The sequence below is a fragment of the Haemaphysalis longicornis genome, unplaced genomic scaffold, assembly GCF_048455015.1.
Source record: "Haemaphysalis longicornis isolate Haplotype H1 unplaced genomic scaffold, Haemaphysalis longicornis Haplotype H1 scaffold_1, whole genome shotgun sequence".
In the NCBI taxonomy this organism is placed as follows: Eukaryota; Metazoa; Arthropoda; class Arachnida; order Ixodida; family Ixodidae; genus Haemaphysalis; species Haemaphysalis longicornis.
In genome coordinates this window covers 314,948,934-314,974,376 of record NW_027526203.1, presented here as the reverse complement: position 1 = coordinate 314,974,376, position 25,443 = coordinate 314,948,934, and the positions used below count along the sequence as shown (strand labels likewise).

The window sequence follows — 25,443 nt, the reverse complement described above, 5'->3', positions numbered from 1 at the left end:
TACATCATTCGCAAACGTGAGACCCGGAACCATTACTCCTTTCCACATTCCTCTTACTACTTCATATTTGTTATACCCCCACAGAGCTTCATTATAGCTGCGTTTCCCTTTCCCTTAACCCTAAGTTGCTCCTCGTGAGTTCTTAAGTAGTTATCCCCTTCGTTTATCCACATTCCCAAATATTTATATTTTTTAACTCTAGGTAATTCGCCTTGCTGGATAGACACTACGTCAGTGGTCAGTAGTAGCGTCATTGAAAACCATTATTCCTGATTTTTCTGCACTAAAATTTAACCCGAGGTCGGTTGCTTCCCGGCCACTAATATTTATTAGCCGTTGCATATCGGTTTGGTTATCAAATAAAACAACAATGTCGTCTGCGTATAACATTCCCGGAATATGCTGTTGTACCACTTCGCCTTGCAGCATATGGGTTAGGCTAAGCCCTACTTGACTTTCTTCCAGTTTCTTTTCTAACCCTGCCATGTAAAGCACGAACAGTATTGGGCTCAAAGGGCATCCCTATTTCAGTCCCCGATGGATGTTGACCTGCTGGGCGCATTTCTGTCCTTCCCACGTAAGGTGCACTCTATTGTCATTATAGATTGCCATAAGGAACTGTATTAACTCGTCATCAATTCCCTGGAGTTTCAGCATTCTCCCCAGCCGTTCTCTGTTTACGTTGTCATATGCCCCTTTAATGTCCAAGAACGTAATCCATAGTGGTCTATTCTGTGCTTTCGCAATTTCGATGCATTGCGTTATCACAAAGAAATTGTCATCCAGTCGCCTGTCTTGTCTAAATCCATTCTACAGTTTCCCAAGTATTTCATTTTCTTCCATCCATGCTTGAATTTCTGATTTTATCGCCTGCATTACGAATCTACACACCACTGGCGTTACTGTGAGTGGTCTGTATGAATCAATACTGGCTTTGTCTCCTCTGCCTTTATATATTAAATTCATCCTACTTTCTAGCCAGTCCTCTAGTATTTGTTTGGTTTCTATCACCTTATCTCTTGCCCTCATAAACGATTCCTTACTTTTATGTCCAAGAAGTTTATCAGTTGCATTCGTATTCCGTCCGGGCCCACTGCTGTCTGGGGGGAAACCTTTTGCTCTGCTTTTTTCTAATCAAGGTTGCTCAAACTTATTTCCCTTTCCGCACTCTTCTGTGGCGCTGATGTTATCAGTGCAGGCTTCCATACCACTATTGCCCTAAACTTCTCACTAATCACTCGATGAATATGCGCCAACGAGTGATCTCCTTCTAAATGTTTCCCCTCCTCATCAATCAGAAATTTTTGATGAATTTGTCGCCAGGGATCGTATTTGGGGAGGGTTCGGCTGTTAAGTGCGTCAAATTCCACTGTTTCTTCGGTAGCAGGGCTCACTAGCCTGCTGGATGCGGCTGCATACGGGGCTCGGAGTGCAGCTGTCACGGAGATCAGCTCCAGAGGGCGTGGCTGGGCTTTCGGCTGCTGGGTAGGCCTATAGCAGCCGCCGTCGCGTGGTGCACTCTTCAGATGTTGGTTAGAAGCACCCAAGTCTCTATTCTCTTAATATCTACAGTCCAACATTTGGGCTATAGCGAAATAACTCCTCCATAACACAGCTTACAAGACAGGCCAAACGAAGCGCACTTGCAATAGTAGGGGACTTTACTGCGCCTTATACAACATGGAGCTCTGCCCGTAACACCCGCAGAGCTACTCAATTACAGGAAGCAATCCAGCAAAATTCCCTGACACTCTGCAACTAACCGCATACACCTGCGGGAATTGGCTATAGCGCCTCCCAAGACACCTCGCCATACTTACCGCTAACGAGCAATATATATTTTACATCACGCTGCCTCGCCGAAACTCTTGGCAGCGACACTACATAATACAACTCCAGATTCCAAATAGGCCGCATACGAAGCAACGACTGCATACGGCTCGCATAACACACTGGAAAAAATTCCCAGAAGAAACACCAGATAATCGAATCCGAAATCTCGAAGCGTGGACCAAGGAGCTGCTAGGTTTCCTGAAAAGAACACCGGAGAACTTCCGCTCACTCAAAAATACCCCGCTGTTGACTCCCATCTACAACCCCTTTGGGATGCCCGTCAAGACCTGATCAAACGCTGAAAAAAAGGAGAAAAGTAACTGCGAGCTTAAACTAGCAAAAAAAAAAGCAGAAGAATACGCAAACCAAATAAGTAGACAAAACTAGACACGATTTCACCACAGACTACAGGGGACACCCGGTACGCGTAAAACATGGCATCTGCTGGTGAGCGTACTCACGAAGCCAAAACGGCCATCAGCCACCAAATTCGAAGACTTATCCGTTACTACCCCGGGTAGTGAACAGGACTTGCTAAATGATCTCAAGATACCCATAAAAGCAACGACGATGCACAACATACCCGTGCAACCGTCATATACTGGTAACCCTAACCAAGGACTGGACGTCCCCGTCACCATTCCAGGAAATAGAATCAGTAATAACAAACCTCCCCCAGAACACTACCCCCGGTCATGACCAGATATCAACAAAATGCTACGTAACCTCGAACCTTTCACACTAGATTAACTCCTGGACAACGACAACAGCAAGGGAAGAACCGGCCATCTTACCGCCACAGTGGAAACATGCAGACGTCACCCTCATTCCCAAGCCAGGCAATCCCCTATAGCCCCTAGTAATCTCCGACCCATTTCACTGATTTATTCGTGGGCAAATTTGGTACACAACCGCCTTTCACCTTACATAGAAGACAGCGATTACTTCACCCACATAATGTACGGATTCCGACCACACCTGTCCACACAAGACGAACGTCCAGTTTCATCAATTTCACGCAGTTTCATCGACGCAACGCGCTCTGACAATCACTAGAATAATATGCTTTAGGATGGATTCGGAGTTCCCTGCAGTGTCTCTGAACGTCTGGGAAGCTAAACTGCAGGAGCTGAAACCGAATGAAGGGAAGAGACTCACAACTTGAACATTTCTTTTATTCCGTTGTGACAAATAAATTTATTGGGCAAATTACTGAACAACAGTGAGTTAGACACAAAACTTCCTTAGACAGTTGTGCGCTGTTGGAGAGAGAGAGAGAGAGGATACTTTATTTCCATTAAAAAGGGAAGGAAGGGGAGAAGGGGGTGGCGGGGGAGGCTAAGGGCCGTGACGTTCTAGGCAGCTTCTGATGGCCTTCACGATGAAGCCCACCAGGATCCTCTGCTCCTCCAACTTGGTTGCAGTAGTCAGCCACTCTCTAGTGTTGTGTGCCCTAACTGACTTGGTGTTTGGGCAGACCCACAGGATGTGGCTTTGATCCTGCGGTACCTTACAGCGTGCACAGTTTGGGAGGGGTGTGTCTGTATGGTTTCTGTACAGATGAAGTAGAGCTGGTGTGGGAAAAGTGTTTGTCTGTACTTGACGAAGGGTAACGTGGATATAACGATGCATGAGCAAAGCCAAACGCTAAGCAACAAGCAGTCACGTGCAGCAGCGCGAAGCGTAAGAACTTTCACGTCTCAGTCACAATTACTTAGTGATTTTCGTGATCTATTTATAAGACAAATGCTTTTCTTGTCTGCCTGTCTGGCTGTCTTTCTGTCCGTCTGTCTGTCTGTCTGTCCGTCTGTCTGTCTGTCTGTCTGTCTGTCTGTCTGTCTGTCTGTCTGTCTGTCTGTCTGTCTGTCTGTCTGTCTGCCTGTCTGCCTGTCTGTCTGTCTGTCTGTCTGCCTGCCTACCTGCCTGCCTGCCTGCCTGCCTGCCTGCCTGCCTGCCTGTCTGTCTGTCTGCCTGCCTGTCTGTCTGTCTGTTTGTCCGTCTGTCTGTCTGCCTCCCTCCCTGTCTGCCTCCCTCCCTCCCTCCCTCCCTGTCTGTCTGTCTGTCTGTCTGTCTGTCTGTCTGTCCCTCAATCAAGACACGCGACCAAAAGCTAAAAGAATTCTTGATCAAAAAGTTCATTTAGGCGACACCTCTTCAAATTACTACACCTGGTACCGTACTTCATACTTGTTAACATGGTTGAGCAAAAAGAAAACATTAGGCTGTCACAGACTTGAAAGGTAATTTAGTGGCCGATGTTTCGGACGAGAGGAGCGACAAACAACTCCCCCCTACGTGCGAATTCAAGGATGTGGTACGGACCTGCTAACCGGCGATAGGTCCACGCCTGATTGGCAGCTGGCGGAAGGCACGAGACGGGGCACGGGATAGCCGTTTCAAAACAAAGCACGTTTATTTCCTCCACAAACACAGGAAATACAGACTAACACAGAGGGTAATACAGACAAAGAAAACGAAGCTCGGCTTAGGAAACAGGCGACCGTAACACGAGGGGAGGAGTGAGGCAGACAATAGGCGGGCTTGGGAGCTTCCCCCAACTACTCTAACAATAGGCCCGCTAGACACACGCACGCCCGTATACACAATACGGTACACTAAGAAAGGAGGATAATCAAGTCCGCTGAGTCTAAGTGAAGGAGGGCGATAATAGAGAGGGCGATTTCAGAGTCTGTAGAAGAGTGGGTAAGGGGAGGATACCTTAGCTCGGTTTGGTCAGTGGTCTCGCCGGGGAAGGTGCGCCGGTCCGCCGGTCATCTGCGGTGAGTCCCGCTGATCGGCGACGCAATTCGGGTTCACCTGGGCCGCGCACAGTCCCCTCCTCGAGTAGAATTCTCGGGGCCCGAAGTCGCCGCTGTCGTCGCACTCGGGGCTACACCGCAGCCCTCAGAACCGGCTGCCGCGTCACAACCGCACGACCGTCCACCGCCACTTCTCACTTCCTTCTCCCCGCGAGTCGCGAACCCCGCGCTGCACCGAGCATGCAGTCTTTCGGACAGCGTGTCTTCCGAGAACCCAGCGGGTGGGTCCTCCGTTGGCCGCGGCACTCTCACCCCTCTCTCACCGAAACACATGGCCCACTGTCCCGTGGGCCGAAATGGCTGCGAAGACATTCCTACTCCGCCGGCATCCCCCCGCTGGGTCCCAATATGGCGAGCGAAAAAAAAAAAAAGACAGCCATTGAGGGACCCGAATTTCGCGACATCGGCATTCCTCGGGAAAAACATTAATACATAACTGGTGCTAGCAGAGTTCGTCTAATTAAAAAGAATTGTGGGCTAATTTTTGCGATATCAAATAAAAAACGCGTTGAAGGGGATGTTTTAACAAAAATACGAAAAGTCCTCACGCTCGAGCCTAGACCTCGAGGAGGCATTTCAAAAGTTTCCAATGGATGGTGTTCGAGCAATACGAACACGGAGAAATTGAATAGATTGAGCAAACCATCACGGTGTTTATCGTGGAAGGAGCGAGACGGGAGGGGGAAGAGCGTGACAGGTGGGCGGGAGAGAGAGAAGAGAGGCAGTTACGGGGCGGGGGCGGCAGACGACTATCGCCCATGACTATCGCCTTTCGACGACATTTGCAGCGTCGCGAGCAGATGCGCGGCGAATTTCTTTTTTTTCTTCTCAGGTATCATGTATGCCTGTCCAAGGATAAGTTCTTCTTCCCCCTTGAAATCCGCACATTCCTTTCTTCCAACAGCGACCGAGAATTAATCGCCTCTATCCGCAATGAAGGCTTCCTTCATACATTCCTACGTGTACGTACGTCCCAACGCATCGTTATTGTGACGACCTCCTCCTCACTAGGGTTCATCTTGCTCCTCCCAAACATGGACGGAAGAACAATCACGCTTCGCAGTGCCGGATGGGTGCCTACTACACGAGGGAGGCCTGCGGCGACACTTGGGTCCACCGCCCGCTCAACTGTAAAAGTGTGACCTTTGAACAGTGAGTCCGCCGAGTGTTCCTCACCCTAATAGCCTGGTTGCTATCAGATCCCCAACTCCGAGCCTGCTTCAGGATCTGGGAGCCTAGCACTCGCAACTAGACCCCATCCCCCTCTCACCTCCCCGGGCCTCAGAAGATCTGAGGTTGAACGACAACAGATCGACTGGAAGCCCTGAAAGCTCTATAAAAACGTTTAACCAAACAACCATGAGTGAAGTAGCATGTCACGCGAACGCACCTTTCGAGCAGCGCAATCGTGCCCCCTTTCCGCCTCCTCATGAGTGGAATGTGGAGAAGATCATGATCCCTCCCTCTTCAACAGGGACAATACCACGACCTCAACGAGCAGACCAACGGATTGAGGAGGAGGGCGTGCGTGTGAATACACCGTTCACACATTTGGTGTTTTTACCGATGCCACTCTAAAGAGGAACAACCCAGCTTTATCTTCTTTTTTTTTTAATCTCCGCTTCCCCTGGTCCTGCTTAACTAAGTGTTTCCGGAGAATTTTGACGAAGAGAACTTTGAAAATGACAAGCGTATTATTTGTGTGGCCAATAGTCGACTGTTCTTTTTTATTTCTGTACATATAACTACACTGTATTATAGCGCCCGCATCCCGCTTGTTGGCGCCCTGACTCAGAAAGATGCCTTTTGCCGCACCTGGCGTGCTCTAGTTCTGTAGTTCTGTGCACTATATGAGTAATGTGGCGGCAAATTTGGCGTCCCCATGCTCTCATCGGCTCCAGGCAAGCTTGCTCGAATGTGCCCTATTGTTAATGGCGGAAAACGGAGGACGTCGTGTGCTTAAAGAACACGCTACGCAATTTGTTGTCTGTAGGACAGTGCAGTGTGTGCTCAATACCTCAGTCCTGCGAAAAGTGCTACGTGGCGCAACTGGTCTCTGCATTCATCATCGTTTGCGGGAGAACCGTGCGTCAGTGCAGGCTTTATAGCCGGTGTAGGTGCTGGTTGGCCGACCATTGTCGCCGGTGCACTGTTTGCTAACCGGAAGCCTGCCTGTATTATCATTTAAGGTGACAAATGGTCACGCACGGCTTCATTACCACTCTGAGACGGATTCTGCTTGGACGCATAAACAGAGACATCCTGCTTTCCTTACTTTTCCCGCGTTTTTCGCGCGTTGATAAGCACCCGTGCATCACATTTCGGGTGTATAAATGGTCAGTTGGTGCCTGGCGTTCGCCCACACGATTTCGGGAAATTGAGCGGATTTACGTTAGCTATGATGCTTCGCTAGGCGACTTAAAATACCGATGCGCTTGCGTCGTCGTAGCCGCGACCCCCTTCGACCCGTGGGAGAGGTATGATGCCGAGGAACGGGAGGAGCAAGGGCTCCTTTCACTTTCCGCGGCCTCCGAACTGACCTTGGCGCCCTGCTAGACGGCGAGAGTCCGAGCGGCGGCACAGGGCCATTACCCGAACGCGCGGCGGCGTCCTCGCGGTGACGTAATTCCCGCCGATTGGGAGAGAAACGAGGCGTCCCCGCACACCAGCGCGGCTCTTTTCCGCTTTCCCCGAGGTGCGCTCCTCTCCTTGTCACGCTTGCCCGCGCTGTTGGCCTCCTGATACACGCGGGACACTCGGCCTCGCAGCACCGTCGCGTGCGCGCGCTCTCTCGGCACACCCGACGCACTCGCTACCAAAGCTCGCTACTTCGGCTCCCGTGCTCTCTTAGCGCTCGCGTCCAACGTTCCGTTCTCATTCCGTGACCAACGCTTCGGTTTCGTTTACGGATGTGCTGCGGTCGCAAGAGCGCGTTGACGGCCCCCGGGTGCTACTTGTTTTCTTGTTCGACCGAATCCGAGCATCGCTGTCGTTTGACTTCTCCGAGCACCCGCAACATCTCATCCGCGCTTTTCGCATCTACTTTGAGGGAGGTAATATGACGTTCGCGCTATGAGCCAATTCCCGGCAGCGTACTCATCGCCAGATAGGAACACGTCAATCGACGTTCGAGGTTAGCTTATTCATATCGTTTACTTATCTCCCGAAATTTTTATCATTTTTTTTTTAAATTCCAAACATCTTAACATCCCGTCCATAGCTCGCGCTGCGTCCAAAGCTGAAGAGTTCCTGCGGTTGCCTAGGGAAGAACCGGCGTAGCGTATCGAGAGTGCAGGCGTCTATCGCCAGGCTTTTTCAAAGGAAGCTCCAAACAAAAGGTGCCAAATTTTTCTGATCGTTTCAGTGCCCCACATTCTTCGTTGTTTACTATTTGTTGCCGAGCAAGTGCACGACAACCTTTCGCAAGGAATCTTATAGACACGCGTGAAGTTCAACATGAGCGTAGATAGCAACTTTTCCGACTCGACAAACTGGACTAATGGCTCGAACGTGGATGGTGCGGCCTACCCACTCATCAAAAAAATACACGACTGGATGATCGTCGGAATTCTGGTATCCATCATGTTTGGCATGGGGTGCCACATCAAGGCGACTGAGGTAAGTCCCCTCTCCTATACTTTTCATTCATAGTTTACGACATCTCCCATCCCTATGTAGGTGTTGCATCTCGCTCTTACTAGATCATAATTTTATGGAAAATTTTGGAGATTTCACGTGCCAAAACTACACGTGGTTTTTGAGGTGCGTCGTAGTAATGGACTGCGGACTAATTTAGACCATTTGGTGATCTTTACGTGCGCCAAAATCTCGACATTGAAATCTTGACACCCAAATCTCGAGCCAGACGTTTTCTATTTTCACCTCCACCAGGAAAACATCTTTCGCGCCCGGGATACAGGCAGCGTCCGTGGGCTTAGCACCACAACCCCTTAACCACTGAACCACTGCTGCTGTTAGTGGAAAATTCGCTTCAACCGCCTCTGGTGAAAGGTGCTTTATGCAGTTATAGCATGTCGTCACGCTTTGCTTCCGGTGCAAGTTTCCTGTATAAGAGAAAGATAAATGCGCGTTTACAGCGATTGATGAAACCATGAAAAAAATTATTGGCACTAAAGTGGTCCCTCTTCCAGAAATTGCGACAGGATAGGGCGAAATTTCTTGCCGAATTTTCCACGCCTGAAATCCGCAACAAAAATGACCTCGACGTTTTGCCGTGTGAAATTATTTCTGCTTGCTCCCTCTTCATGACGCCAAAGAATCACCTATATTTTGTCAGCCCTGTTGTAAAACGTGTCGTGACATTTGTCAGCGGTAAACTCGAGCGCGAAGTTGCCAAGCAGGCATCTAGTACAAACTGCTTGCAGTGGCGCTCGTAAGTGTTTCGCTAGTGGTCTCGCCGCTATACGTTGGCGCTTTACTGGAAGGCACACACAAAAAAAGAAGTCGCGCTGTTTTCTGTAACCATGAACATCGACAATCTTGCCAAACTCTCCATTCTACCAGGAATGGAAAAAAGGTTTTCCAGCCGCTGCGAACGCTGGGAGTAGCCTCCGCTTTCCAGTGAGACTCGGGACCTCGTTTCTCGCTCTTCTCCTTCATGTCTGTGTGCATATACCAGTCACTATTCCGATCCAACGTTGAACCGCAGGGAGGCTTAGCTCAATGCCAATGTTTCGACAAGGGAAGGGGCGTTCTTCAGGCCCGGTGAAGACAAGTCCCTTGTCGAAACGCTGGTACTAGGGCGCGCCGTCTCATTGCTTGACGTTTGCGTTCCCAGTGGACATTTTCCAGCTTTAACCTTTGAACCGTTTTATTGGTTACACGATTTGCCGATAATTAGTTAAATTGGTATGAAAGGCTGCTATTTGGGGAAAAACATGTGTGCGACCACCTAGGCATGGCGCATGGGAACCGACACCTGGCGTGGCGTCATGGTCCTGGACGGCTCGAAAGGACCTCTCTGGCAGTCACCACGATGCATGACGCCACGCGTTTTCTCCTTCGAATCAAGGGATTCACTGTTGACCGAGGGCTATTATACAGGCACGTATATAATGAAAAGGGGGCACCACTCCCCCTCCCCTCCCTGTATACGTGCACGTAGGCGCCGGCTAAGGGGGGGGGGGGGGGGGGGGGGGCTGGGGAGCTTGAGCCCGTTCGGTGTTTTCTGGAAAAGGCAGAGGCGTCAGCATCGCCTCCCGGCGATGCTGACGCCTCTACCTTCGTTTCTGACCCCCAAAGTGGCATTACCAGAGATCTGTTACCTACATCGTTTGAAGTTTCGTTTGAGTTGTCTCTACCTTTTCACTTCAAATTTTATTGTGGCCAAACGCTTGTTGGCGCGGACGTGCCCGGCTTTGACTTCATACTATCCATTTATTTCTTACGGACATTGCAGGACAATCACAATAAAAGCATTAGCGGTGGTTGTGTCTTCCGTAATGTTCTTACTTCGTTTTTTTTTTTTAATTTTAACTTTGAACGCCATATACCCAAAACACATTTTAATACACACACACGAATAACCCTATTATATCTTCCTAAAGAGAAGGACGTAGCCCACTGACAATCATTTTCTAATTTTAGGGGTAGCCTATGCTCGGGGAATGAACATGTTGCTGTATGTTCACCCCATTTCAAATTGCTTTGCGTGCTTTTTTGACTCTGCAACAAACCTGCATCCTTCAGCCACCCCTTCGCCAGAGTTTTAGATGCAACGTATCTCATGCTCGCCCCTCTTTCCTTCCTGCGTCTGTCCGGCGTTGTCCGCACAGCTGCGCCTCTCCTCCTCTCCTCTCTCCGATAGCGAATACTCTCTCCCAAACAGCTGCGGGTTGGCGCAGCGCGCTCTCACTCCGGTGGGCGGCGCTGCGCTCGGCGCTGCGCGCGCTGCGCATGTGCAGTACTCTCTCTCTCCGCGCTATCCTCTCCTTCGGGCGCTGTGAATATAAAGCGGCATGCCGCGCTCCGGCGGTCTCAGTCGACGGTCGTCCGCCCACCTCCCCTTCCCGTGAGAATCCCTGCTATAAGCGTAATCAATACGATGGAAAACGCCAATGGAACCCCCCATGAGATGCGTTGCGTCACACCAGGGTTCCCGCGAGGGGAGGTGGGCGTAATTTTTTTTATCAGCGGCTTGTCAAATGCGCGTGCGTGTTTTGTGTCTCAAATTACTACTTTTTCCAGTAAGCAATTCTAACAACTGATGAAAAAAAGCTCTTGCAATAATTTACAACATTTATTAGGGATGGAGACATCTTAACTTGCATCTATGGGTCATGAATATATATATAATTCCTTCAGTAACCGAAGTGATGCCAAGCCGGGTTCGCCCCAAATCACAATCAGTGAACCATGTGCAGCAGCACTTATACTCGGGCTCAGTACAAAAAAAAGCGCAGTGTTACCCGAAAGGGAAAGCATCAATATGCGATAGCAAATTCGTAGACAGCTATACTAAGTATAAATTGCAGTCTTGTCGACCGTATAGACTTGGAAACATTAACTTGCTAACTAACATAACAATACTTTATTAGAGAGGGTGGACACATCGATCGCCTTAAAGAATGAAGGATGGTGGGGGGGTTAGAGGGGGAGTAAAGGTTAAAAGGCTACATTCGGCGGTCGACGCCTGAGGGAGCTAAACTCCCACGGGGAAAGCAGCGTCTGCCGCGAATTGGAGGGTTGCATGGGCGTTATCCAGCCATCAAGCCGCTGCACTCCGGGCGGGAGAACCTTAAATGAAGCGTTTGGAGGCCGGGACACTCCCACAGCACGTGGTGTACAGTGGGCGTGTTTCCTGTGGAACAGGAGGTGCAGGCAACAGCGGCCACAGGTTGCTGATGTAGATGGCCTTTTCTGTGCCGCGATTAGCAATGAAACCATGGCATAGCAGCATGTTTCCATCTTCACTCCCGGTTCCAACAGCGGGGCCCTACTTCTATTTCCCGTGGTGGACAATTTAAAAATATAATTTTTTGCGACCCCCCTCCCTGTGACCCTCCTACAATCTTCCATAAAACCCCACAGTCGTGCTGGGAATTAAGTTAATTATAAAATCATAGCCCAGCTGCATGATTTCCGTTCCGGGAACAGCGAGGCATGGCTCAGATTCGCAGTAATAGACAATTTCTGAATTTTATTTCTCTCGCAGCAGGTATTTGCGGCGCGTACAACTATGAAGCGAAGTTCCGGGAACCATCTCGTGAATAGCCGCCACTGTAAAAAACAAAACAAAAAAAGAAAGACCAAAGCACTTGTTAGATTTGTGACCTCAGTTTCTTCGGCCACGGTCTCAAGAAACCTGAGCGATTGCTGCTGCCAGGGCCCTTGGGGAGTGTGCGTAAGACAACACATGCTACCGTAGCAAGTCCCCTGGCAAGCGGAAAGAGAAAAACAAAAAACACGCACGACATCCGCTCACGTGTAAACCATTTATTAACAATTGACGCCGGAGCGCGTCATCGTGCGTTTTCTTTTCATTTAAGGTTAGGATATCAAGATAAAACAAATTTCTACAGTATCCCCTTGCTAAGAAGACGTGGGTATGCAATGAAAGCAAACTAGGGCGCCACAATATACTCACGAGCTTCGTCTCCAAAGGGGTCCTGTAAATTTTAGTTTCATTGCACTCGGCCGCGGCGCCTCGAGGTGACCGAAAATTGGATTCTATGCGCATATCCTTACAATGTTAGAAAGGCGAACGTTGGCCCAAATAATTCACCGGGGGTAATTTGTCTCGCTATCCATGCGTCCCAGAATACATTTGCTGTAATATCTGGTAAGCAGACAGAGAGAATCAACTTTATTGAGCTCGAAAATCCGATGGTTGCGCAGGCACCAGACGGGTGGTTTCCTATTCACGGGACCCATATGTCTCCAGCAACTTCTGGCCCCTGGCCGTCAGGGCGAGCTGAGTCGGCAGGGCGGGGCTGGACAACAAGGTCTCCCATCGCTCGGGGGGTTAGGGATTGGGGGTGTTGGTGGGAAGGGGAGGTGGGGGGTTCTTGAGGTCTTTGCACTCGACTATGATGTGTGCCAGAGGGCCTCTTTCCGTTTTGCAGAAAGGGCAGAGTGTGTCGTGCTACGCCGGGTACATTCGGTGTAACAGAAAGGGATGCGCTAGCGATCCCGCCTGCGTGCGCCGCAGGATCGTTTGCTGTTGCCTGGTTAGCTGCGGGTGCTGTTCGGGAAGTTTGCGCCTCGCGTTTCTGTGCAGCTGAGTAATGTCTTTAAAGCTCGTCACGGGATACGGTAGCTCAGCCGGCTCGTCCTCAGCCCGGATGGACAGTTCTCGGGCGTGGTGGTCGGCGAGCGCGTTGCCTTCCACCTTCGAGTGAGCCGGGACCCACACGAGCTCGATGGCTCGTCACGGAGGCTTGTGCTTGGAGAGAATGGCTCGCGCCGCGGGAGCGATCACTCCCCTTCGGAAGCTTCCGTAGGCTGACTTCGAATCTGTGACCACGGTGTCCACGCTCGGTTGCACGAGTGCGAGGGCCACGGCTGCTTCTTCGGCAACGGCTGGGTCTGTCGTCCTCAGCGACGCGCTGACGATCAGCTTGTCGACGGACGTGGCTACCGCCGTTGCTCGGTCGTCGTGTTTTCTGAGCGAGGCGTCCGCCTAGAGTACCCTAGGGTTCTCCTCCAGCTGTCGGGCCAGGGCCTTGGCTCGCGCGGTCCGCCTCCCTTCGTCCTTCCCCGGTTGCATGTTCCTGGGGAGTGGCTTGGTTTGAATGGCCTCTTTCCACTGCTCGGGAGGGCCGCCTTGGTTGGCAGTGGTTCTATCTGCCATCCTACTTTCCGTGGGACGACCCCGCCGTGCTCCGTTTGGCTTAGCCGTACCCTTTGGTTGGACAGGTGAGCCTCGATCAGCTTCTCCACCGTGTTGTGGGCGCCCATGTCTCGCAGTTTCTGCGTGGACGAGTAGATAGGCATGCCCATTGCCTGCTTGGTTGCTTTACGCAGCATCGTGTTCAGGGCGTCTCTGTTTGCCTTCGTTCATCCTAAAAAGCGCTTGACAACACGACGACGAGGTAGAGGGGACACAAGACGGCGCTAACTCTCAACTAAATCTTTATTCCGAAGAAAACACACATATATACAATCATACACCACACGTGTCTCTACACGTCATCACTACACAGCTGTTTAGGATGGACGGATACCAAATAGCCCAGCTGTCGATTTTGTTGCCTTCGTTAGCTTAAGGTACGGGGCAGAGTAGGTCACCCTCGACACGACGAACGCCCGCACTAGGCGCATTGCGTGGTCTTCCTTTAGGCCTCTGTTACGGTTAGAGACTCTTCGGATCATGCTTAATATCTGTTCTGAGGTGTTCTTGATGTTCGTGACGGCCGCGTACGCTCGTCCGTCACTTTGCAGCAGCAGACCCAGGATTCTGATCTGTTGCGTCAGTTTGATAGCCGTGCCGTCGATGGTGATGGTCACGTTCGGCGGCAGTTCCTTCTTGGGTCTTCCCGGCTGAACCATGAGCAGCTCCGATTTCTGGGGAGCGCAGCTCAGCCCGCAGGTCTTTGCATATTCGTGTATGGTCGTTGCCACCCTCTGCAAGGATTCCTACACCAAGGCATCGGACCCGGCTCGGTTCGTTCACGCCGTAATATCGTCGGCGTAGATCGCAAGGTCCACGCCTTCGATTTGCTTGAGTAGATTGAGCAGGAGCAGGAGGGCCAGATTGAAGAGTAGGGGCGACAAGACCGACCCCTGAGGGGTGCCTCTGTCGCCGAACTCGACAGGTTCCGAATTCTCTTCCCCTATTTTGATGGTCTCTGTGTGTTTCGTCGCGTGTGTTTCATGCGTGTGTTTAGTCGCCTCTTTTACCTTTGTCTCTGTTTAGTGTTCGCTAGTACGATGATTTCCTTAGTTAGTAACCCACTCGCCCAACTTACTGCCTTAGTGGTCTCTGTTCTTCTCGTTAAGAAGCCCTTGATGTAGCCGAAGGTCTTCCGACCGCATCTCGTCTTGTTTAGATTTTGGAGCACGCTTACGTGAGACACGTTGTCGAAGGCCCCCTTTAGGTCTAGGGCAAGTATCTCCCGCGGCGCGTTCCCCGTCGCCTTCTTGACGATGAGTTCTTGCAGTTGGATCAGGACGTCCTGGGTGCCCAGGTGTTGTCTGAACCCATACATGGTCTCGGGCATTTGGTTTGTTTATTCCAAGTGTTTTTCAAGTCTGCGAAGCACCATACGTTCCATCACCCTGACCACGAACGACGTGAGGGAGATGGGCCGCGTGTTGTCGATCGTCAGCGCTTTGCCGGGTTTCGGGATGAATCGAACCTCGGCCTCTTTCCATTCTTTCGGCAGCCGCGAGCTCTGCCAGGTTTCGTTGGTGTGCCCCAGGAGGCCGCGGGCCGCCACTTCGCTCATGTTTCCGAGCAACTTGTACGTGATTGCGTCCCTGCCGGGGGCGCTCTTTCTGTTGCTTTCGTCAATGACCGACCAGAGTCCCGTCATGGTGAACGATCTGTCCAGCTCTTCGTTTTCGGGGCCTCCGTACCTCTCGGCCGTCGGGTACTGGCCCCGCTCGGTCTTGAGGTATTTTGCCTTCAGGTCTTCCAGTAGCCTGCGGCCGTCCCCCTTGTACGTGTTGAGGACCTTGGTGAGGTTGCAGTTGGTTGCGTTCTTGCTGCTCAGCGGGTCGATTAGGTGCCTGAGTAGGCACCACGTCTTCCGTGCCGATAGCTTGCCCTGCAAGCCGTCGCAAGTGCTCAGCCAGTTCTCTCGGCATAGCTCGGTCGCGTACTCGACGATCTGTTTGTTGAGGACCGCGATACGTTTGACCAGCTTCTTCTTGTGACGTTGGCGCTTCCACCTCCACGTTAGCGAGTGCCGGGCCGCCCACATGTGAGCCAGCCTGGCGTCCACGAAAGGTGTCTGCGCCGTCGTCTTTATTTCTTGCGTGAACTTCTCGAGGGACTTTTTCTGATCCCTCGCCCATTCGGCGTACGTTTGCTTTCTGTCGGCTTCCTCATCATCCTCCGAAGCCTCTTCTATTTCTTGCATGTATTTCCGCATCTTGTCCCAGTCCGTTACGTGTGCCGTCCCCAGCACGGCGCGGTATTGGGGTCCCTTGATGGTAATGCCGATCACGCTGTGGTCGGAGCCCAGGTCTACGTCTTCGTTTCTCCAGGTCACGTTCAGTGCCCCCGATAGCCACGACAGATCCGGAGTTGTGTCCCTATTGGCACTGTTGCCCCTTCTGGTGGCCACGTCCGGCTCGTTTAACAGGACCATCTCATGGTCCTCCATGGTGTTGGCTAGAGCTTTGCCCCTCTTCGATTGGTACTTATATCCCCACGTTGTGTGAGGGGCGTTGAAGTCGCCGAGGATCAGGAGCGGCTTGCTCCACGCCAACGTTTTCGTTTGGATCACCACTCGATCAAATTCGTACTGCCTCTGTGACGGGCGGCAGTACGCGTTCATGGCGTATAGATTTCCCGTGTTGCCAGGTGTTCTTGCGTGAATCTCGACGAGCGTGTGCTCGCATCCGCCCTGCGCCGTGACGTATTGAGTAGCCGCCACGTCCCTTCCTCCGTCGGGTCCGTGTACGTCACGTATCCCGGGAGTCTGGGCTTGGTGTTCGTTTATTGTAGTGCTATTACATCAGGCTTGTGTTCGAGCCCGTCAATGTGGAGTAGCAGTGCCGCCTCCTTCTTGCGGATCCCCCGGCAGTTCCATTGATAAATGACTGAGCGTCCCCTCCGCTGGTCTTCTTTTTCTTATTCGGTTTTTGCTTCATCTTCTACGGATGTTTCTACGGATGTCTATGTGGCCGCGCCTATACGCGATCGATTCCTTGATTTTTTCCGCCCGCTCTTTCTTCAGGGACGCGAAGCGGTTCCTTACGGTAATGGTTGTTACTTTGGTCGCTAGCCGTTCGTGTTTGATCGACAGCGTCCGCGCTTGGCCTTCGCGGGCTTCGAAGCTGGCGTCTACCGCACTCAGTTTCTCGTTGATTTGGGTAAGCAGCCCTTTTAAAAACAGCAGACTTGCCTGGGCCACGTAATCACGAAAATTTTGGCATGTGTGTCTGTCACTCGATTCAGCCGCGGGACAAAGAATGCTTGAACCAGAAGTACACAGGGACAAAACCGTTCCAAAGCACTGAAAATGGTCGCGTGCATGGTGCATATCAACATTTTACAGCAAGAAGAGAAAAGGCACTTTTAATGCAAAACACAAGTACTACAGTCATGGAGAAATGAAATGCTAACAAGAAAATATGAAGCAATACAGGCAAAATTGAAAGAAATACAGCCCGTAGAGGTCCAGTAATGGCGCACTAGTGATATATGCGGCCACATTTCCCAGTTTTGTTTTTCTAAGCTACGCGTTATTTTGACTTTCATGAAAATAAATCGTTCTATTTGTGTGTTCTGGATCATATTTTCGTGTTTTGGTTTCATTTGTCCGTGACTGTACATAACTGACAGGAGGAGCGTTCTTTTAATTAAACATAGACGTGGAATTGGTTTTATACGAACGCGGTAAAAGACGGTGTCAAGGACAGGCTAGATAAAAGTACACAATAAAAAAAAAGATGTATCTTTGAGCTGTTATCGGAATATTAATGGAAAAAACAGGCCTCAACAGATGGCGCCCGAGCAGCGTGAAGGCGGGAAAATGGATTTGAATTGAACAACCTTAAATTGCAGCTATTATGGGTTAAAGAGAGTGGTGGAGAACAATGGATGGGGTAGTATGTGAGAGCAGAGGGTGCACGGGGCAAGGCAGAGCGGCGGAAGACAGTCGGGTTTGGATGACATTTGCAGCAAGGAAGCAGCTACGCGGCCAATTTTTTATTTGTATTTCAATCTTTTTTTTAGAACGTGCGCTTTTCTAACAAGTTTGAACGCACCCACCAAGGAATAAAACATAGTTTCGGCTCCCGCAACTGGAAACTTGTTCACAAATAAGTTGAATCAAAGAAGGAGCGACCTTTAGCTGTTTTTAAAAGGGTACGACACCAATTTGGGGGGTGGGAGGTATAATGTTAGTACAACGTTACTTTACTCAACACAATACCCCGGATGAAATATGAAAGGCCAGCGACTCTTCGAACATTCTTTGATTTGATCTCATTTACTGCGCCGACGGAACAGCACGCGGAGTGGCGCGCAGCATATTGACATCAGCGTGACATTACTCCGTGGTAGGAAAAACAAGCTGACGTAGCCGAGTGTCCCCGACGTTTGGCAGAAACTCGTGACGTCACTTCAGACACGCGGCCCGTCGAGCGGAGACTAGGCGTTGGCGAGCTAACGTAGTGATGCACGTAGCCCGAGCTCCAGTCATAACCGCGCCCTATAAAAACACTCTTGTCAAGAACAAAATTGCACGTGCGTGAAAAGAGCCGATAATAAAGCTTAGAATCGCAATAGAAGTCGCCATCAGGACTTCTAATCAAAGCGGTGATCAAATATCCGACTCGATGATAGGCCTAAACGCCTTCAGTCAGCTCAGCCGCTCAGCTCCAGCGGCGGAGCGGCCGAAACACTTCTGCCAGCCACCGCAGTGTTTCGACGTCCGCACAAAACATCATTGCGTAGTTGTCATTCGCGCCCTTTAGGTTGGAAGCGATGGAAACCGACACTGACGATTTTTCAGGCTGTTCTATGTAATTAATTATCGCGCGCTGAAGTATTTAATGTGCTGTTTCTGATAAACAATACAAAGGACATAAAAATTTGGTGTGCCGTAGGCACCGTAGGCACCGTGCATGCACGGGGCAGTGTTTCGCGGTCTAAATAGATTCTACAAACCTCTTTCCAACTTTGTTTTTAAAATTGGAAATGCTTTCAGAACATAGTAACAACCGCATCCAGAACTCAGAGGGAGGGGCCGCGGCGGCCGCTTTTCTGATGGAGGCGAAAAGCAAAAACGCCCATGTGTACGAGATTTCGGCGCACGTTAAAGATCCCCAGGTGGTCAAAATTAACCCGGAGCCCTCCACTGCGGCGCGCCTCGTCGCCTGCGTTGTGTTATCAATCAATCAACTCAGAGGAAGGTGTCACAATCTACTCCTGACAAATATTACTGCAGTACGCCCATTCGATAACTTCAAAGATTGCTCAAGAGATTTCCCTTTATCTAGGTCTGGGCATGTCTGCGCGCTTGAGTGGCGTCACGGTGGATCCCGGCTATGGGCCGACTATCTTTCAATTGCATCAATAGAGGCATTGGGTAGCCACTCGAAAACAATTCCGGCGAAAGCAGTGAAGAGACTGGAAGGAGTATCTGCTGCGACGAGCAAATCCCGCAATGCCCCTCCGGACTGCTTCCCGGTTATCGTTAATCGGTGGGAGTAAAAGACCCTTCTAGAGCTTTCCAGGGGCTTCCAGGCATGCAGGAAGGAGAGAAGGCGTTTATCGGCAGAGTGATTCCGCGGTCGGATTCCTCTCCGCGCTCCCGATGCGCGCCCCAGCCTGTCTCGTGGCTCGCCGGTTGTGCAAATTCGGCGAGGGCATTTGAGGTCACTTAGGCGCTCTTCGAGGCGTCCTGTTCAGCTTATGTATACGAAATTGCACCTCGCACAGGAGGTCTCGCATACTACGCCGGAGAATCGTTCTTCTGGGAGCTTATCTTTTACGTGGGTCAGCGGGGGCCGCATCTTATTTTGACGACACTTGGTAGGCACGTCTATCTTGGCTGCGCAGGACATGATTAATAGCCTCTCTTGTGCGAGGGACGTAAGGAACGGCAGCCCGTTTCTTCTGGCCACCACTGGTTCAGTGTGCAGGCCCTTTTAACAGCAAAGCTGTTGAGCAGATCGTTTGTGTATGGTGTCCGCAGTTAAAAATACCAAGAAATGCCGACCGCTCGTGCACTCGTGTCTCGAGAGCACGTTCGTCAAGCTAAGCATACCTTCTTAGGCAGATTGGCCAACATTGGGCACAAAAGAAAAAAACTCCAGCGTTTCCCGTATTGCGGCAACACTTGCTTGGAACGAGAGAGAGAGAGAGAGAGAGAGAAAACTTTTATTTGAACCATGGTTACTGAGGGTTGGTGGCGGCTGGGCGGAGGCCAGCCGCGACTTTGGTAGCTCTGCGTACCAGGGCCTCTTGAATCTCCTGGCTAGAGCTACCCAACGCCTCTCTCCATAGCTCGCTGCTGGAGATTTGAGGGAAGGGGTCGTAAGGGCAAGCCCACATGGAATGCTCCAGAGTGGCACGTTGGCCGCATTGGGGACAGTTGGGAGACGGGAATGATGAGGGGTGGATGTGGTGCAGACGAGCTCTGCATGGGAAAGAGTCTGTCTGCAAGAGTCGCCAATAGCGGGTTTGGTGAGGTGTGAGGGAGGAATGGGCGGGGGATAAAGTACGACGAGAGAGTCGGTAGTGCTCCACGATGTCGTTGAACGTGATGAGGCGTTCTTTGGAGGAGCGCGCGCCATGTCGGGGGACGATGCTCACACCAGCCCGGAGTGTGAGATCGCGGGCAATGGCATGGGCAAGTTCGTTTCCCGGCAGGCCAGTGTGAGCCGGGGCCCACACCAACTCCACCATCTTTTGAGGCGGGTTACTCTGGATGATGCGGAGGGCTTCAGAAGAGATGGTCCCCCGTACAAAATGCAGCAGAGCAAGCTTGGAGTCCGTGACCACGGCCGCTCGATGGAAACTAGGTTTCCATCGAGCGGCCGTGCCGTGACTACCTTGGGCGGGGTTGGACGTTGTGTGAGGGCCAGCAAAGACACGTCATGGCGTACGCCCCTCGTTCGTTCGTCCTCGTGCCGTCGTGCGCATGCGCTGTGTACCGTAGAAGAGCCGCGACTTGAATGTCGAAGCTGCTGGATGTGGGCCTTGTCTCCACATGGCCCAGCCACGAATAGTTCGCACGGCCGAGGAAGAGGCCGTTCTGCTTCGAGAGGCTCGGCGTGCAAAGCATCCGCTAGAGACGATAAGTCGCGCCTGCACAGTTGGCGTACGAAAACGACGGCCGAAACGATGAGCTCACTCTGGCCTTGCTCAACATAAGGTCATTGAAATGCCATGCCGCCAACGTCAACCACGACACTACAACGATACTAAAACTGAACATTGTGTCCGCCAATGATTACCTAAAACAGCTTCGCCATATAAGTCTTGGGCGTGAGTGCAAGCTTCCCTGAATTTCTTTTTTCTTTCCACGGATGAGAGGTGGTAGCCGCAGCATGAGAGGTCTTGGCGTATTCTCTTAGCGTCGTTCATCACCACGTCTGGTCTTGTGCAAACACCTGAACTGTGTCAAAACAGAGAACACACCACAGAGCTCTTGCGTGAGGCGGGTTGAACAGATTTAAAATGGAGACTAAGGTCCGTATGGCTGCTTTTCAATGCTCATTTTTCGATTTTCCTGTGCCTCCTAGCCGTCCGCTATCAGCGGTGCTCATCAAGCGTCCGCGGAAGTGCGTCATCGCTGCCAACCGGAAGCTACTACTGAAGCAGGCGGTACGAAGGCTCGCCCGAATCTAGAATACGCGCAGCACCAACTGAAATGTTGAAAGAAGGACAATGAGAGTACGGCCGAGGCGAAAAAAAAGATACGCGAATACAGCAGGCGCCGCGCCTGCGCAGTGGAGTTCATTCTACGCTCGGTCGTTGGTACAATGCTCGGCAGACCACCTCTAGCCATGCCCGCACAACTGACGCCATCGCACCAAAGCGACTCTCCGATCGTAACTAAGGCCGGCACCAACACTGTGTCACACAACAAAAACTGGGAAGATTATCGGCAGTGCCTCAAAATCCAAGGAAGGTCTAGATTATGAGCAGAAACAAACTAATATGCCTCCTATAGTAATAAATCCCAGTGCATAACGCTGATCAAACTAATTGTAATTTACTTTTCGAATTTTCTGCGGCTCTGTCATCGGTGCAAGGTGTGTGGGGCAAAGGAGTGATGGCACCACGCGACGAAGACAAAAATAATCCTCCAAAATATTTATGAGTGTCGTCCCAGAGAACAAAAGCGCAAGAATCATCGGCATAGCTAGCCCTACTGAGAAGCGTCAGAGCCGTTCTCACAATTGCCAAAATCAGAAAATCTTTAACAAATTAGGCCATAATGTAAAACGCATACGCAGGGGCACAGCAAGAGTCAAAGAAGCAACGATAACACTTATGCAGGCACTGATTATGAGCACGATATCGTACAACCTGCCGTACAACAAGCTCACCCTCACCGGAGAAAACCAAATAAACGTCTTCATCAGGACAGCATATATATAAGGCAGCCTCAACCTCCCAATTTTCATGGTCGCCCAAAAGGTCCTGAAATCGGGTCTGTATAACACCTTTGTAGACATTAGGAAAGCCATTCTCGTCGCGCCATGGAAGCGACTGTGAAAAAAAAAAAAGTAGGAACGGACTGTCGTATGCAAGACAGCCCCGCCCCCCTTTCCCCTTTCTCCCTGTATGCCGTGATGGACATGCCAGCGATCAAGCGAGTCCTCGTAAAAACTGTTCCCTACCGAAATCATTGGATCCAAACCTAAACAAGGACAGGCGAGAAGCCATGATCAAATTCCTTCGTTGAAAGTCCTGAAACCGTGCAAACACAGTATACCCCGACACTAGAACCTACGAAAGTATTCAGGCAATACTCGCCGCAGTGAACTGCCCTGGCAGTCTTCTGACTGCATGACCCTACACCACACACAGGAACGGAAGAAGCGGAGATTGGGGCCACCCATTTTGCAATCCAACGAGCAAAACTATGAAATAGAAGCCCAAATATCAATAGCGACTGTCATTACAGCATTTCAAACATCATTACAAACATATTATCTTAACGTTCCGGAAAGATTCTCTCATCTGCGATGAAAGAAGTTCAAATTTCATGGACACCCGGATGCGAGGGTGTGGGTGGGATCGAGGTTGCTGTCCAAGAAGCACGTGAACTCACATACCATGTCGTTTGAAAACAGTGCGGAAGACGGGACTGAGCAAGTAATATGCGACACAAGCGCTGGTCTATTACTTGCTCCGTCCCGTCTTCCGCGCTGTTTTCAAACGATATGATGTACCAACAAGTCCTTCAGTTCACCCTTTTGCACATACCATGCTCCTTGCGACCACGACTGCCACACTTCCCTCCTCAAAAAATACGGAGAGCGTCTCCTCTTTCTATGCAGGGAACACGATCCTTCGTGTGCCACAAGGGGCTGCAAGGATGAAGAATCGAAAACTCTGCGCAGAATACACACCAATCTATGTATTTACAGATCCATATGGGGGAGATGCTTGGTAGGAAACATGCGACGTGAACTGAAAACTGTGCTAGTAAATTCGGAAAACATGCACCATCTTCCACGCAACCCAGCCATTTCCAAGAGTATGCTCAGGAGAGAAGAGCTGAGACATAAAACAGCCTAGACCAGCTCTAGGTCTAGCCTAGACCAGCCTAGACCAGCGTAGACCAGCCTAGACCTAGACCTAGACCTAGACCTAGACCAGGAGGCAGCCTAGACCAGCTCGTCACCTCAAGTTCAGCATGTGCAGAGTGAGAGGTCAGGGAACGAGCTCCTGCATTCAGGGCTCTGGACTTCGGGTAACCCTCTGCACACACTCCCACTATTTCTTACTGAACAAAGGTATCCTTTATATCTTTCTCTAAGCAAAATAAAAAAATGTTCATATCTGCCATGACGTGAAGGAATAAGCACTTTCAACCTGAGACAGTGTCGCCTTTTCGCTGAATTTGATCAACACCAAGCAGCCATCACCTTTCACGCCCACATCTTAAAGGAGTACTGACACTAAATTTTCGTGTTACGTTTTTTTTTCTCGCTACTATGGGTACCTATTAGCCCACCAATCATATAATGGCGCATTATACGGTCGATCGCAGCGTAAATAATCATTTACTGCGTCGTTGATTCGTGTCAGTTTCGGTTTCGACAAAACTAACGCCGAGCGGCCGCCATGACAGGAGGTAGCACCTGACGTCACCATTCTTGTCGCACCGCTGCCGGTCTGGACGCGCGCGCGAGCGAGCGCACGCGCTCGCCCAGACCGGCCGAGGTCTTCGCCATGCATCCCCGTGCGCCCGGGCAGCATGACGTCAGTCCCAAAACAATGACGTGTACACACTGTGTAGCAGCGCGCGCCAACCACAGCCAGCGCGTCGGCTACGGCATGGAAGCCCCGACGTCGGCAGTTTGGGGCAAGTAGCAGATGATGTCATGCTGGCCCGCTCTGGGCTTTCTCGTGGGGGCAGAGATTAAAAAGGATTTAAAATATGTTATACTGAACGGCTACTGTTGAAACTTGCTGGGAGATATATCCTGATAAAAAGGAAGCATTTTACATAGTTATCTCAGCTTTGAAATTTCGTGTTACTACTCCTTTAAAGGCCAACTGCACTCAAATTTCACGTGAACCAAATTTATTTTTAATGCGTAGAAAGTACCCTCAAATCAGCTGGGACACAAGTGGTAGCGCCGTAACACGCCTCGTTAATCAGTCAGAAGCGTTTAAAAAAGCTCCGCCGCAGACCACGCTGCACCTACCGGGGGATCGCGTAAACAGCTATGACGCGCCTGTGACGTTCCACCCGACGGGGGCTTCTTCCTCTGGACAGCCACGCAGCTGGAGAACCGGTCGAGCTCTGCTGCGCGCGCTTCACCCATGTGCTGCCGGTGCGCGCGTAGAGCTTGCGCGCAGACATTCCCCCGAGCTGGTGACCGTCCGGCCGCTCGCTGGACGGCTGCAACGTCACTACAATGGCCGCGCTCTCCTAGGTTTCGGTTTCAAAATCGCTGCTTTTTGCTGGCCGCTTGCGGCGTCCACGCGCGTATTTCAGCTGTTGTATTTTGCGTGTTGCCTTCTTTTCAAGCAGACTATACGAAAATAGGGTTTTCAAGAGGTCGAAATTTTGAGTGCAGTTGGCCCTTAAGCCACACAAGTGTAGGTGACGTCTGTCTTTCATGTACCACGGCGATTTACAACTTTTGAGACTAGTCTTGCTCCCATAGCTGACCTTGATTGCTTGGAAAGCAGGAATCGTAAACGCAGCAACTCCGCTCCAAAACGCTCTTTCGTCGTGGAGGTAACGCTATCGCGTCGCACATCTTAAGACCTAAGCGTAGATGTCACTGCAACTTTTTATACATATGTTAAATCTAAGGTCCTACCTTGCACGTTTGAGGCGGATGTCTAAAAACGGCAGTCGTTCATTAAACTTTTGTACGGTAAGCTGTATGGCCGCATTCGTGACGTTGAGGTGTGCCGTAAACTTCGGTAGCACTCCCTTACGGATAATGCAGAAACAGTCGCCCACATAACTGAGGAAAGCCTTCCGCGCTGGAACAAAGAAAGCCAGTGAAGTGCGATAGCCCAGAACACGGGCCGTCGAAAGTGGGAGTAGACCCCTGACATATGAAGGATCTAAAAAACTAACGCGGAAAGTTGGGAAAGTTGGTTGCTAAGTATGGAATTCATCCTACTAGCGAACAGAGACAAAGCTACACAAGAGACGAAACAGACGTCTCTTCTGTAGCTCTGTCGCTGTGTTAATGTTCGTTAGCACGATGAATTCCCTATATCTAAAAATTTCATGCGCTCTTTGCACAGACACGCAAGCGCTGGGTTGCAATAACACACGCCGAGGTTGTAAGTGAAGCTACAAATTTCGTATGCAGCGGCAAAGTCATACTGAACAAACAAACAGACGGAGGCACCTGAAACCAACTTACCGCAATTCGAAGCTTTCCCACGTGGGGTCCGAAGCTAGTAGATATACCACTGACACTGTGCAATAACCTGCAATAA

At 50.8% G+C, this 25,443-nt stretch overlaps 1 protein-coding gene across 2 annotated transcripts in view; it reads left to right on the top strand.

The window, feature by feature from the left end:
- The window catches only part of LOC144150808 (ileal sodium/bile acid cotransporter-like), a 288,230-nt gene that overhangs the window by 114,007 nt on the left and 148,780 nt on the right, over positions 1-25,443 (top strand). Inside the window, exon 1 of one of the 2 annotated variants that reach the window (XM_077682184.1) lies at positions 7,354-8,270. The exons of the other annotated variant lie outside the window; for it this stretch is intronic. Within the exon in view, the coding sequence (XP_077538310.1) occupies positions 8,109-8,270 (162 nt within the window). The 5' untranslated portion in view covers positions 7,354-8,108. Of the gene's footprint in view, positions 1-7,353; positions 8,271-25,443 lie in introns of those variants that run through there. 2 annotated transcript variants of the gene reach the window in all.